This window comes from Pseudopodoces humilis, chromosome 6 (genome assembly GCF_049639895.1).
Source record: "Pseudopodoces humilis isolate 2021_Gansu_Grassland_sample_001 chromosome 6, ASM4963989v1, whole genome shotgun sequence".
Classification (NCBI taxonomy): domain Eukaryota; kingdom Metazoa; phylum Chordata; class Aves; order Passeriformes; family Paridae; genus Pseudopodoces; species Pseudopodoces humilis.
The window spans coordinates 49,238,326-49,253,129 of NC_142205.1; the positions used below are offsets into that span (position 1 = coordinate 49,238,326).

The window sequence follows — 14,804 nt, forward strand, 5'->3', positions numbered from 1 at the left end:
ACGTGGTGCTTCAGTAATATTCTCCATCCTGTCAATCTACAGCCTAAGAAATGACCCTGTATCTATGTAGAGTATTAAAAACTGGAGCCACCTCTCTTGTTTTCCTCCAGGCAGCAGAGACCCTTATCTGAAACAGGCTATGAACCTGCCCTTGCTGCAGGGAGCCTCACAAGGCTCTGCTTGGGTTCAGTAAAGAAGGCAGGTCATTTTTCCAGGAGGCAGCAGGAACAGTGCAAGCCCATGGGGAGGATGGCAGCAGAGCAGCCTGGCTACAGGGTGGGATGAGGAGCTGGGAGCACTGGGAAACCCTTGTTTTGACATGGACAGTGCTGGGAAGACTTCTGGGACTTCATCAGCTTTGCATCTTGACTCCTCTATTCCTGTGGCATCCCTGGCACACCATGCCAGTGCACACAGCTGTAAGGTCCTGGGTCCTGGAAATCACTTTAGCTCTCCCCCACCTCAGTTCAGTGTTACCAGCCCAATGCCAGCCTGCTCACCTAAGTGTTCAGGTACTGTAAATTTGGGATGTTGTTTTATAAGCCGTAAATTTAGGATGTTATCTGCATTCTGCACCCGAGGGCTGCTCTTCAGCACTGCTCACTTTCCTTTGTTTCTCCTCAGTGTTTAACAGCTTGCCTTTTCAAAATTTCCATGGTGCTGGACTGATTTTTGGTTTGTCATCTTGGGGACTGCTCAGTAAAGCTCTCAGCCACCAAAGGTCAGGCATGCCATAGAAATGCCTATTAATAGGTCTTAAGTGCTGGTTGTGTCTAAACCGGCATTTCTTGGAAAGAGAAAGATTTCTTGGACACCGGTGGCTCTCTGGACTACTGTAAAGGTGCAGGGCCAGGTTGCCATCCATAGGGTGTTCCTATGCAACCACACCTCCTGCAGATAGGGACGCAGAGTGCAGGGGGATAGTTTAGGGAAGAAAATAGCTATTTAGCCACTGATGCTTATAGAACGGGGTTGCGCTTGCTGTTGACACGCTGCGCGCTCAGCCGGTGCCCTGGGAGTTGTCTCCTGCAGCCGGTGTCGCCGGCTCCCCGGGGAGCGGGGCAGTGGCAGCATCTTTGTAGGCAGCTCTCGGGCAGCTCTCCCCTTCCAAGGGTTGTCCGGACTCCTTTATTACGGCAAACACGGGAATAAAGTTTAAAATAGGATTTCTTTCAGCCGGCCTAAGTGACGCCGGCTCTATGTATAGTCCGCCCAAGCGGAGACCATCTCAGAAAACCCGTGGGACCTGGGCCCGTGCCGGGATGCGCAGGGCCAGCTCCACCGCGGCTGCCGGACCGCCTGTCCTGTGCCGCTCAGGCTGCGGAGGGAGCCGAGCCCGGCCCGACCCCTCCGCCCCCCGGCGGCGATGCCCTCCCGGGCCGGGAGCCGGCGCGCCGGGCGGAGGAGGGGACGAGAGAGGAGGGGAGGGGAGGGCAAGGAGGAGAAGGGAGGGCAGGGCGTGGGCGGCCGCAGCCCCCCCGTCCCGGCCGGCACGTGCCTGCCCGCCCCCGCGGGCCACTGCCGCGCCCCGACGGCCCCGGCATGGACGCGCCCGGCCAGCGGCCCGCCAGCCCCCGAGCCGGCCCGGAGGGCGCGGCGGCCGAGCGGGACCCGAGCACAAGCCCGGTCACGTACGACGGCCCGGGGGCGCCCGTGCAGGAGGAGGAGGAGGCGGCGTACGTGGAGATCCGCGGCTCGCCGCAAGAGCCGGAGGAGAGCCGCCAGAAGCCCGAACTGGCCCCGGCGGGCGGCGCGGAGGGAGCGGCCGGTCCCGCACCGGACAGCGGAGCCGGTGGGACCGGGGAGGGCGACTCGGCGAGCGGCGGACCCCCGGGGGGAGGAAACGGAAAGGAGGAAGCATCCTTGGACCACGGGCGGGATCGCCCTCCTTCCCCGGCGGCGGCGGAATGCGGCGCTGACAACGCCGGCCCCGGCTCCGTGGAAGCGGCGGGGAGCGGCGGGACGCCGGAGGCGGGGGGCTGCCCGGAGTCTTCCTCCTCCTCCTGCCCTTCGCCCGTGACCAAGGCGGACGGCTTTCCCGCAATGGGCGACCCGGTGTCGACGGAGGGCAAAACCTCCTCGTCCTCCTTCGGCTACGAAAGCGAAGTGGAGGATGAGGTCGCGGGGCGCAAGGCGACTCCCCCGGGCGCCCCCCCGGGCACCCCTCCCGGCGGCGGCCGCGACGAGGCGCACTATATCAGCACGCAGGAGATCCAGCTCAGCGAGGTGGACCACGACATGGACTTCGACGCGGGGCTGGCCGCCCGCTGGGACTTCGAGGATAACAACGTGATCTACTCCTTCGTTGACTACGCCTCCTTCGGGAGCGACGAGACCCCGGGGGACACGCTGACGGAGGAGGAGGAGAATAGCTGCTACCTTAGCACGACCACCAGCGACCCCAACAACCAGACGGACAGCATCGACAACACCAGCAGCACCGAGATCGTCAGCCTTACCTCCGAACACGACACCCCCGGCGGGGACAAGCGCGCCAGCTCGGGGGAAAGCCGGTCCAAGCAGCCCGGCCGCCCCGGCGGGAGCCCGGGCGCCCAGCTTCTCCTATCAATCAAAGCCGCTTCCCGGGCTATAAATGAGTCTAGCAACGTGCACGGAAAGCAAAACACTGTTTACGCTGCCAAGCATGAAAGCGACATGAGTCTCCGTGTCGCCGCGGCTCCCGACCGCAGTGCGAGTTTAAAACAGGATGCGGTCCGCGACCACGCGAAAAAGTTCATCGCGGTGCCCGCGCGGCTGCAGACGCGGTGCGGGGCCGCCAGGGCAGGGGAGCACTCGAGCGGCGCCTCCAGCGCCGTCAGCGAGCTGGACGATGCCGACAAAGAGGTGCGAAACCTTACGGCCAGGGCTTTCCGCAGCCTGGCGTACCCCTATTTCGACACCCTGCGCCCCGGCTCCCGCGCCTCCACCGCCTCCCTGTCCGACAACGCCCTGGGCATCAACCGCTGGTCCACCTACCTGGACCTCAAGTGCGGCAGTCTGGGGCCGAGAGCCGAGCCCAGCCTGCTGCGCTCCGGCCGCTCGCAGACCAAAGCCCTCGAGTTCGTGGTCAGCAAGCTCGACGGGGAGATCGCCCACGTGGAAACGCCGCGGCGGCTGCGGGCGGGCTCCCGGGTGGTGACCCTGCTGGACCTCGGCGATGCCGCCGAGGCCGGAGAGCCGCCGGCGGCGGAGGGCGGCGGGAAGGGGCCCAGCAAGAAGTCCAGGTTCGCCTCCAGCCTCCTCAAAAACGTCATCTCCAAGAAGATGCAGCTGGAGCACGAGTTCAAAATGGAGCGGGGCGAGATCACCGACACCTCCTACAGCGGGCCGGGCGCGGGCCGGGAGCCGGAACCCACCGGCGGCAGCGGCGGCCGGGAGCGGCAGCGGGAGGGTGGCGTGCAGCGGCAGAACTCCCGGCACTCGGAGGGCGGCTCGGACTGCACCGCTGCGCCGGCAGAGGATGCGGCCGAGGGCGGCGGGGGCCGGTCTCCGGCCTCCAAGGCGTCGACGCCCCGCGAGGGGAACCGCAGCCTGGACCGGGCGCTGTCAGAGGAGCTGTGCGAGGTGAAGCGCAGCGCCTCGGAGGCCATCAAGGCCACCTTCCTCCGCAGCCAAAACAGCGCCTTCAGGTCCTGGAAGGAGCGGGAGGCGGAAAGGAAGGAGGAGAGGGCGCCCGTCGGTAAGCTGAAACTCTCTCCCAAGCACGACTGGCGAGCCGACCTGGGTGAGATCTCTGCCGGCAAGTCCACCAAGATGTCCCGCCTGTTCGTCCCCGCCATTCAGCACACCCCTCGGGAGAAGGAACCCGGCAAGAGGGCGACCAAGTGCTCCGCCGCGGCCGCCGCCGCCTCCTCGCCCCCCGCCGCCAAGCCCAAAGCCCCCGAGATCAAGATCAGCCTGGGCAGCCTGCAGCAGCCCCGGGACGCCGCTTTCAGCATCGCCCAGCTGCTGACGCCGCAGATCGCAGGCCGACCGCAGGAGGAGGGCAGGGGACAGCCACTCAAGCCTCTCAAGGCCGCCGACGGCCCCGACAAGGTGCCCCAGTTCCTGGTGCGCGACGTGAGGGACAGCAAGTACAAAGCCCAGGGGATCCTCCACCAGGTGCGGGACGTGCGGAAGCTCATCAAAAGCTCCTACAGCGCTGATTCGGGGGATAACAGCAGCGACAAGGGCAGCGGCGCCTCCGAGCAAGGCGGCCCGGAGCAGAAGCCTCGGCAGCAGCTGGTCATCGCCGGTGTCCCCCGATCGCTCTCCCCCGTGGTCATCACCTGCCAGGCGGTCGGCCACACCGGCACCAAGCCCACCGAGGCGGGGGCCAAGGCGGGGGGCAGGGCGCCCGCCTGCCCCGCGGAGGGCACCGTCCTGGTGCACCGCACCTCGGGCAGGCTGCCAGTGGCCACCATCGCCCCCAACAAGAGCGATGCTCGCCAGCCGGCTGTGCTCAAGATCGTCTCGAAATCTTCCGCGCCCTGGCGGCACCAGCCCCCGCCGCCTCCCGCCGAGAGGGGCCGGGGACCGGAGGAGGACCCGCGGGAGGAGAGCAAGTCAGCGCCGGTGCAGAACGCCCTGGAGAAGCTGACGGCGGCGGTGCGGAGCATGGAGGAGCTTTACAGCTTCAACAATCGCGAGTGGAAGCGCAAGAGCGATCCTCTGCCCATCACCGACAGCCACGTCCTCTCTCTTATCGCCAGCCAGGAGCGGGGCGCCGGGTCCCGACCCTCCGCCGCTGCCGCTCCGCCCCCGCCGCCGCCGGCGGACAAGGCGGAGGAGCCGTCGGGCAAGGGGCCGAGCGGCGAGCGCCTGCCCCGCCGCCCCTCCAACAGCGCCGCCGACAAGGTCTCGGCCAAGGCGGCCGCCTTCGAGAGCCTGGCCCGGCGGCGGCAGCGCGGCCCGCCGCCGCCCCGCTCCGAGCCCCCCGGCGCCCCCCGGGCCCTGCTGACGCTCCGCGGGGCGGGCGGGCCCGCAGCCCCCGCGCCGGCCAAGCCCCCCTCCGAGGGCCTGCGGGGCCCGGCACCGCCGCGCTCCCCTCGGCTGCCCGCGGGCGGCGGCGGCGGCGGCGACGCGGAGCGCGGCCCCGACTGCGGGAACTATCTGTCCCTGCCGCTGAAGGCGGGCACTGAGCCCGGCTCCCCCCCGTCCCCGGGGGCCACGGCGGGCGGCGGCGTTCGCCCCAGCGCGGTGTCGGCGGCGGCGGCGGCGCTGTGCAGCCTGCAGCCCTTCGGCACGGCCAAGCCCTCCGGCAGCCCCAGACCTCCGCCCGGACCCCCGCCCGCCGAGGAGCCCCCCGCCGCCGCCCCGCCGCCCGCCGAGGGTCCGGCCGCCGCCCTGTACCGCCCGCAGCTGCCCTTCGCCCTGCCCGGCTCCGCGCCGCCGCCGCTGCTCTGCTTCTCGCCCTCCGTGCCCGCCGCGGCCACAGCGGCCGAGCCCTTCCCGCAGACGCAGCGCAAGGTGCTGCTGGACGTGAGCACCGGGCAGTACTACCTGGTGGACACGCCTGTGCAGCAGCCCCTCAAGCGGCGCCTCTTCGACCCCGAGACCGGGCAGTACGTGGAGGTGCCGGTGCCCCAGCAGCCGGCCGTCGCTCCCGTCCCGCTGCCTCTCTCGCCCCTCGCCCTCAATGCCGGTGCCTACGGCGCCACGTACATGCTGTACCCCGGGCTCCTGCCCGCCGCCGCGGTGCTGCCCACCGGGGCCCTGCAGCGCCCGCTGTCCCACACGGGCAGCGATGCCAGCGCCCCGGCAGAGCCTGGCAGCCCCGCAGCGCCAGAGGCGGCTTTTGCCGAGAGTCCCTACTACGTGGCTACGAGCAAGGGCCCGCCGCCGCCGCGGCACGGGGCAGCCGAGGCGAAGCCGGTCATCAGCATCACAGCGCCGGCCACCGGCCCTCGGATCGTCGCGCCGCCCTCCTTCGACGGCACCACCATGCGCTTCGTGGTGGAGCACCGGTGAAGAGCGCGGGTGAGTCGGGCACGGCAGTCACCGGTGATGGGTCAGGGGTAATGGCCAAATGACAGCAGTGCCACAGCTTCTCCTCAGGGGAGAGAAGGTCCACAGAGGGGCCTTCACCAGGGCATAAAATATAGAAAGGTTAGGCACACGTCTTGGTGCAGTTCGGTATTTCTTGCAGCTTCTTTTTTTGGCAGTTTCAGAGAAGCACACCATAGCTGCTCATCGCACAGCCTGTATTTGTGCAGCTCCATGGCTGAGGCATCTCCCATTGCTCTCAGGAATGACAGTGGTTGGGCATCTCTGGATCCATCATCTGGACCCATCTTGCAAGCCATGAAAGAGCCCCTTCTCCTTGGCAACACATCTTTCTCATCTCACTTCTCACCTCTTTCTCCCAAGGGGAGGTGAGCACCTTTCTTTTTCCCCTGAACCTGTTTCTCCACAACATCAAGAAGAGTGAGAGAGGGGTCTGAGAGAAGCAAACCCTTCTTTTGGGTCATTCTTGTTAGTGGGATGAGGGAGCAGGATGCGTGGAGCTGTCCCAGGTGTGCTCTCCTGGAGCCATGTGGCTGCTGGCAGGGGCAGAGGTGCCCACAGCTGCCTGTGCTGCGGGAGGGCTCCCTGGGGCACTGCTGCAAAGCACAGTTTTACACAGCAGCTCTGAGCTTGGAGTGCCAGAGTCCTGGCAGTGTCCAACTACCTGGGGCTGTAACCCAGGGTCAGCCTCCAAATTCAGGGATGTGTGTGCAGGGGCACTGAGTGCCCGTCCTGGAGCAAGGGGGAGGGCATGGGACTGGGCATACAGCATGCTCTGAAACCAGCATGGTGCAGTGTCCTGTGCAAAATAGCCAAAGAATGATGACATTTCGTTTTAAAAGGCCTGAAATATTACAGAAGTGCCCTCAGGATTGGTGTCATTGCTCCTTCTGCCTCTTACATTAGCATGCATGGCTCATCTTTATCCCTTGCAGTATTAGGCAGAGCTGCCACAAATCTTCTGTGGCTTTCCAAGAACTCACAGAGTCGGTTTTCTGGTGTATAGGAAAAGGCAAAGAGAAAGAGTGGAAGAGTGGCAACAGTCAGAAGTTTGCCACTAGTTTGTGCTGAGCTTTGTCAGTTGCATGCTTGAGGGTAAATTTTGTCTTCCAGCACTTGGGTTATTTATTTTGCTTTAATTTTTTTTTTTAGTTTGCGTCTTCTGCTACATAGTAGATTATTTATTGAATGAAACCTTATTGTGTGATTTATACACTTACTTCTCTTCTTGTAATTACTTTATCTTGAAAGTTCCATTCTTTTATCCTGGCTGTGGATGAAGTTGTTTTCATTGGCCCTTATGGGTCACTCAGGTCAGACAACATGTCAGTTTAACTTGAGCTCTGCTGTGCTACTTGAGTTCATCTTGCCAGTAAAGTCAGAGAACCTAGATGAAATGGCAAAAATTAGTTTAAAAAGTAGTTGTTTTCCATTTGGAGCCTGATTTGAGACTGCTAGCAGAAGGAAATTGTTAGATTTCAGATCTGAGACTTGATGTTTTTTAAAAGGTGGGGTATACAGTAGACATATTTGTAACAGTACCTGTTTAAACAAAAACCTCCAGCTTTTCTTGTGTCACTCTTTAAAAGTGAAAAACATCATATTTCCTGGTGTGCCCTGCCCCTCAGTTCCCAGAGGCTTATCCTGTTATTGTGTATTTAGCTTGTCTTCAGTGCCTGGTGAGGCAGGTGATGCTCTCACCAAATTGCTCTTTCTCACTGGTGAAGTTAAAACAGAGGCTCTGCTTTGTTGTGCTGTGTCAGAACTCTAGCACTGCAAAATTGTGTGAGAGCTGCCCCAAAAGACTGATGATGCAAAAATGTGCATACCCAGTACAGGTCATTCAGCAGTGTGCAGACTTCAGTTTAATTTTACCACCCTTTCAATCTTTGACCATGCCAAGGTCATGATTGATCATTGTCCAATACAGACAGGGATGCCCCCTCTGGGCTGTCTCAGACCTGCTGAGGGAGGTGTCCTGCTGCTGGACAATGGATGCACTTTTTCCCCTTGACCTGTTCTGACAGTCTTAAAATAAATAATTTTAACTGCATGCTGCAGGATGCATTTAACTTGTCATCAGACTTTGGTTATTCCTGTATCTTACCTCTCAGTGGAAAATTAGGTATACGCCAGAGAGGAATCACATGTGTAGCCTTCTTCTTGTTATTTTCATTCACCTACAGAATTTTCATGTCCCTGTGGATAATTCTTCTTCTTCTTCTCTCTTTTATTATCTACTTTGTCTTTTGTTTTACATTATTTTCCTGTATCTTTTGTCACTTAATTCCTAATGAAAAGCATTTGTTTGCTCAGCGTGGTGTTTTTCCCTTAACAAGCACAGCAGTGTCATTTCATGTGAATCGAAGGGTGAACTGTTATTGACTTTTTAAATTCCAGTTAGTTGCTTTCACACCAGACCAGGGTTTTTTGGTTGCAGCAATGTTGTGCAGATCCTAAAATGGATTTTAAGTCAGTCAGATTTTGTCCTTTGAGTGTGAGTTAAATAAAGTACTGTCCTTTCAGGCCCTTTTTTTTGTTTTTTACTCGGCAAAATGAACTTAATGAATGATCCTTTTCTCCACTCCTGAATTCCTTTCTGCATTTCCCATATTATCTTCTTCCCTTCTTTGCTCTGTTTCTTTCACATCTTCATTCACAAGCTGTATCACTGTGTTAAGGACTGCTCCATCTTGGTCTCTGTCACCTGTGGGAGGTCAGTGTGACTTGAGGTTTTGGTAATGGTGTGATGCCTGTGGTGGATTGATGCCAAATCCTCTGCACATCTGCTGCTCTTCCAGCACTGCCCTTTGTATCTGGTGCTCTTTTCTGCATAATCACTGGGATAAAATGGATCCCAGCAATCTGTGTTCCGACAAAATCCAAGCTGCCATTTCTGAACTATTCTTAAGTTTTTGATATGCAGAAAATAGTGGAAAATACGGGAATATTTCTGAGTGATATCATAAGGTTGCTTCTCTCTTTTATCTTCTCTCAGTGTAAATGGGGAGCTTTAGATACATCATCCTTGCCTGCTGCACTTCTTCCTTGATGCTTTTAGTTCAAATAAACTTGCATTTAAGCCTAGACAGAGCCAACCCGTAGAGAGTGAACTGCCTGACAGGAGCTCATTCCCAGCATAAATAATAAATAAAAATGTGTTTTTAACACATTTTACTCTCTGGAGTTGCTGCCTCGTGTTAGGTAAATAATAAGAACAGGTAGCAAAGTAGAAATCAACTGTAGTAGATTGTACTGCCAATATTAGAAGGGTATTTTTCATTGTTCCGTTTAAACCATGACCATAAACACATTATAAGTACAGAAATACATGTGTAAATATACTTACTAGTTGTGTTTTCTCCCCAGCTGCTATCATAATCTATGCCTGCCTTTAAAAATTAATTTTGTGTTGATAGTATATAAAAATTATTTTTAAAGGTTCATAAATTAATACTTTTAAGCTTTGTTTTAGTTGTTCCCTGTTCAGCAGGATGTATGTTCTACATCACTAGAGTCAAGAAGTCAACTTACAGTGTAATATGCAGTACATAGGATTTACTTATGCTGATGCCTTTGCTGAGAATTTAGTAAAGAATTTATCCAGTTTTAATAGGAAATACTGGAATATTCCAAGAACCAAACAGGCTCCAACATTTGATATAGTAAATCAGTCTACAAATGGAAAAAAACATGACCTTGTTTTCAAAACTGTGGCTGCTTAGGAAACATTTCAGTAGTGCTGAGCCCTGGTACCAATAAAAGTTTATGGTGGCCTTAGTGACCCCTCCTGCCCAGGGTGGTTTCCTGAGCCAGTATTTAAGTGTTAAGTCCACAAATCTTAGAGCATGTGGGTCTGGGTTGTTTCCCTTTTCCTGCTGTGTTCCATGCTGGATGCTGTGTTGGTAAGGAAAATGCCCAGGTCTTTAACTGAGCAGATGGATTGCTTAAATCCCACATAAGTCACACCACCCTTTTTCCACCTATGTCCATGGGGTTCCCCAGGACCAGTCTGCTGGGAGCTGTGGGGCTCCCAGCACGTTCCACACCTTGAGCAGCACGGATGGGTTCTGCTCAAGAAACCAGGGCTGCCCAACAACTGACTCAGTACAAAAAGTTGGGTGCCCTTGTCTGATTGCTGGCAGTAGCTTAGGAAACAAGGAACAAGAATACTGTGACAGCAAAGGAGGTACTTATGCACTTCTCTAGAGGAGTAAAGATTGTTCAGACTGTATTAATGATGCTTTTCTGGTTTTGTTTGTTTATTTTTTTTCTACAGGGATAAGGAAGAAGAATTATGCTTCTTTAATTTGAAATACACTTGATAGCTCTTCAACATTAATGCTAAAAACTGCTTCTACAGTTTTCTCGATTTTTTTTGCTTCATCATACAAAACAAGCATGTAAGTTTCTTGTTTTCTCCTAAATTCCCCCCTGTTTTGGAGTATGCCTACATTTAATTATGTGAGCAACACTAAATTCCTGCATTATTTTGTGCAAAGTTCTTTTTGTACTGATCTCCAGGCTTTTGGCATTGCCTCTGTACTGGTAGCTGATGGTAGAGATGCCACTACATCTGTTTGTGAAATGCAGGGTGCAAATGCAGCAGTGTTCCAGTGTGGATCACCACACAGCTTCATTCAGGTCCCTGGAATATGTTGTGATGATCCAGTGCAGCCCTGCAGCTCCTCAAAAATAAAATAAAGCCCTCTGCTCTCTCTTGTTGCAGTAAATGAGGGTCTTCCATACAGGTTTTAGTCACAATTTGCAATCAGGTGTTTTTTTGTAATCTCTACTTCTCACTTGGAATTGCAAACAAAAAAAAAGAGCTGTAGTGTTAAATCTATCCTTAATGGTTTTTTTTGGCATGGTTCAAAACAAACTGTGTATATGTCAGAAAACACATTTGATTGCTTTCATTTTTTGTTTGCTCCTCTGTTCTGTGTTGAATATCACAAGTTGCCTTAAATATGACAGTGTTTAAATACTGGGAAACCAGAAATTGAATGTAATATTTTAAAATCCTGGTTCTGAAGGAGAGCACAGCATTTGTTTTTCTTTAAGACTGCAGTTTATTCTTCCTTAAATTGCAACATTATTGAGAACATGATCCTAGACACTGCCCCCTGAGAGGATTTTTTCAATGTTACAGCCTCAGTACTACAGTTTTTTCTTTAGCTATTTGACAGATTTATCTGAGGGCTACAATTACAATTTGCTAAGAAAATATTTACCTTTCAAACAAGAAAATATACTATAAGATTATTGACAGTGCTGTAATTTATATGTCCATCTCTGCTCAAACTGATTATTTTGTTACCAGCAACTACTTTGTCTCACCAAAAGAGAATTGTTATTATGACAGTAAAACTAAAATTCAATAGTCCCTGCCCAAAATTTTGTTTAAGTGAAGCACTTCGGGAAGCAAATAAATGTAAGAGCAAACCTAAATTACGTAAGATAAAGCTTTCTTGAGGTGTAACAGATTAGAATTCTAAAGTCTAAATACAAACCCCAGAAGTCTTTATTTAAGTATTTGCCCAAAGGCAGGATTTTCTTCCACCTGTTCTCAAGGTTTCCTGCACTTAAGAAAGTTTTAGTGTTTCCCATTTTTAAAATAAACCCTGGGTTTTCATTTTCCCGAGTAACTCACAAGGTACAGAAAACTCAGGTAGAACTGTCTTTAACCGTATGTGTGAGATTGTATTTCAATGCAATTTATTTGTTTACAGGCACAAAGTGTAATTGCCCTCAGGATGAGATCCCTACAAGTGTGCAGATAGCAGCTTTCTCATGTATCTTCTCATCCATTTTCATCTTTGTGGAAATCCAGTGACTATTGTAACCCTTTTTAAAGAGCTTGGTGTGCCCAGCTAGAGCACATTATCGTGTAAGGCTGACCCCTGTGCTCTTCAGCTGTACAGCCTGCATTACAAGCTTTAACTTCCCACTGGGATTTGAGCTGACTGCCTCTTAAAGGAGACGAATGCTTCTCCACCTTCCTCATGCCTGATAAGTCCGTAGGTGTTGTGATTAGAGTATCAGTGTAAAACAGAACAGTACTTGGGACTGCAGGACAGTGCAGGTACCAGAGTAGATGGTTCCCTGTGACACACACGTGTGCAGGACGTTCAGTATAATACTAGCATCCCTGTTCCAAAATGTTTCTGTCCTACCTTTTCCTGTTTCGGTGCTCGGAGTGGAGTTTCACGTAGCAGTTTACAAGATACAGGTTTGCACACACAACCTCAGGTTTACAGTTTCACCCGGTGTACTTGAAAGGAAAGGAAAAAATGCATAGAAAACAAGTGCCCAGGATTTCAACATGTGTTTGTTGGAGGCAAATTTTGCAGGGTTTTTTTTTCACTGCCTGTGGAGATGAAAGCAATTGAATGAAGGAATACCAACAGCTATTTATTTTCTCAGGGGAGATTACTTCAGTGGAATGTGTCAATACTAATGTCAAACAGTGTTTACTTGATTTTGTCTGTTACTAAAAAGACTTCTTGTTTGCATCAAGGGGTCAGTTTTGCAAGGTGCTTCGCTTTGCAAACCCAGCAAAGCCTTCACATGCATCTCCAACTTCGGATATCTAAACAGATTCCTGGGGACTTCAATGGATGGATTTTTTCCTTCTCCCATCTATGCAAAGCTTTGCTGAACTCATCCCAGAGTGCTGAGTGCCTTGCAGACCTGAGCACCAGGTTCTTCACTTTCCAAAACCCGAGCTCTGGCCTTGAGTCAAGCCGGACCCAGCAGATAATGCCACAAAAAGTCACCAGAAAAAAACTCTGGTAATATGGTGCTCCTCCATGTATACCCAGTGGTGAATTTCTCCAGTGGATGGGGTGATGTGTAACCACATATCTTGGATTAGAGTCAAGTCCTCCATGTCAGGGCTCACAAGCTGCTAGTATTATATGTTTCACAGTGCAGTCATAGTATGTTACGGCTGAAATTCACCCCATGTGCAAAGCAGGGCAAAATCCTGGGCACCACTCAAGTTCCCTCCCAGCCCTGCTGTCAGGGTCTGAGGGCTGCACCAGCCAACTCTCCATGCATTTTAGGTCAGGATCCAATTAAAAGAGTTTGAGTGGGACTGGAGTGATGCACCAGAATGTTGTTCTGGTCTTTTGCAACAGGGTTGATTTCGCCCAGTATCAAATTTAGCCCTTGGTGAATCAATTGGTGAATGATTTCAAATTTATTTATGGGTTGTGTGGGGTGTTTTTCCCCCTTGTCTGTATTCAATGCTACCTTTATTCTTTATTATTGATGGCCAAAGTGTCATTCCTTATGCTTATATATTGCCATTAACTTGTGGCTACCTGAGAACACATACTTCAAAAATGCTTGTGCTTTTTTTTTTTTTTTTCACCTATTTCTTTTTTTTTAAATTTCTTTTTTTTGCCCCCCACTCCTTCCTTTTTCCTCTCATTTTTAAAGGGGTGGGTTAGTTATCGGTGTAAAGATATTTAAAAGTGCAAATGTGAAGGATAATGATTGTTAAGAGGATGTGGGTGGTATGTCTGATGAGAGAGGGGTGGGCTGTAAGGAAAAGGGGAAAATGCCATGAACGCATCGTGTTGATGATTGTTGCCTGTGGAGGAAGAATTAAGAAACAGAAGATGTATAACTGGAGAGAAATGGACTCTCTGAGCTGCTCTCAATGGAGACAACACTGTGGCAAGTGTGTAGCTGAAACCCGAAGTGATCCCACGATGTGGGCCTGGGATTGAAGGACGGCGGAGTCGCTCTGGGAATTGCACAGTGGGAACACTTCAGTGTGTCACAGCCACGTGAGAACAGATTGTCTGAAACCACCAAGTACCAAAGTTTGTAACTGAATGAGTTGGCATTTGTATTATGTTGGGGTTTGTTTTGTTTTTTTTTTCTTGAATGTTATGACAAATAAAATGTATTTTTCAGTAAAAGACACGCTGCAAGCAAGCCTGCAGTCCTGCTTGGTTGTATATTTGCAAAGTTACCTTGGCTGTTGTAAACAACAAGTGAAAACAGAGGCATTACTTGGTTCAACATGTAAACAGCAACAGAAGCAAGGATTTCACAAGGGAGCAGATCAAAAACCCCACACTCAGGGTCTCCCTGAGTTTGTCCCAGCATTGAAAGTCTCTTTCTGGCCTGGTCTCTCTTTATCCTTTCTTCTTAGGACAAAGGGAAGTTGGCATTGCTTTTTTTTTTTTCTTTTTTTTTTTTACCCAAGTATAATTTAAGAAAGAAATCCTCAGTTTCAGTGAACTGACTTTGACTGGTGTATGGGTTTGGGTATCCAAAGAACTGCATTTTTTTCTGTTGTAATGTGTTCAGAGAGAGCAATTGGTGGGGTGAATAACTTTTTTCTGCTCACTCCCTATGTTATTTTCATTGCCCAATATTGCAATACAAGACAAGATAAGATGAGTTTATTAGTGGATAGCATTATTGCTTGAATTATTACTAGGAAAAATCTTTTGCTGCTTTAGTGTGTTCTTCTGTCTTCACGGAGATTGAGAAGGTTTCTGTCGTTAGGTCCAAGTGTTTAAAAACGCATGAACACCAAAAAATCCCAAAATAAAACTAAATTATTACTTTTGCAGTTTAGAAGAACACTTTTACTTCTCAGGTTTCAGTATGTAAGGAGCACATTAAAATGGGCTTTCCTTTTAATCATGTACACAAGATACTTAAAGGAAAACTGATTCCCAAAGGAAAACTGATTCCCACCTCATTATTTATCTGCAAGCAGGACAATATGAAGACACCTGCTGTGAATTTGCTTATCCCTCCAAGACACGGCTACATGACCTTCCCACCTTGCT

The 14,804-nt window shown here is 52.2% G+C and overlaps 1 protein-coding gene across 2 annotated transcripts; it reads left to right on the forward strand.

The window, feature by feature from the left end:
• Nucleotides 1–1,542: 1,542 nt before the first annotated feature.
• C6H4orf54 (chromosome 6 C4orf54 homolog) lies at nt 1,543–13,885 on the forward strand. 2 transcript variants are annotated; one of them, XR_015772807.1, is made up of 3 exons: nt 1,543–5,958; nt 10,265–10,388; nt 11,718–13,885. XR_015772807.1 is itself a non-coding variant. In XM_088057031.1 (2 exons), exon 1 carries the CDS (start codon nt 1,543–1,545, stop codon nt 5,947–5,949), a length of 4,407 nt encoding a protein of 1,468 aa, XP_087913157.1. In that variant the 3' UTR covers nt 5,950–5,958; nt 10,265–13,885. The 2 variants fall into 2 exon arrangements, 1 of the variants encoding a protein (XP_087913157.1); XM_088057031.1 differs by having other exon boundaries at nt 10,265–13,885.
• The last annotated feature ends 919 nt before the right edge of the window (nt 13,886–14,804 follow it).

What these genes read in the sequence shown, in the direction of transcription:
- C6H4orf54 (XM_088057031.1), top strand. Translation starts at nt 1,543, where the DNA reads ATGGACGCGCCCGGCCAGCGGCCCGCCAGCCCCCGAGCCGGCCCGGAG.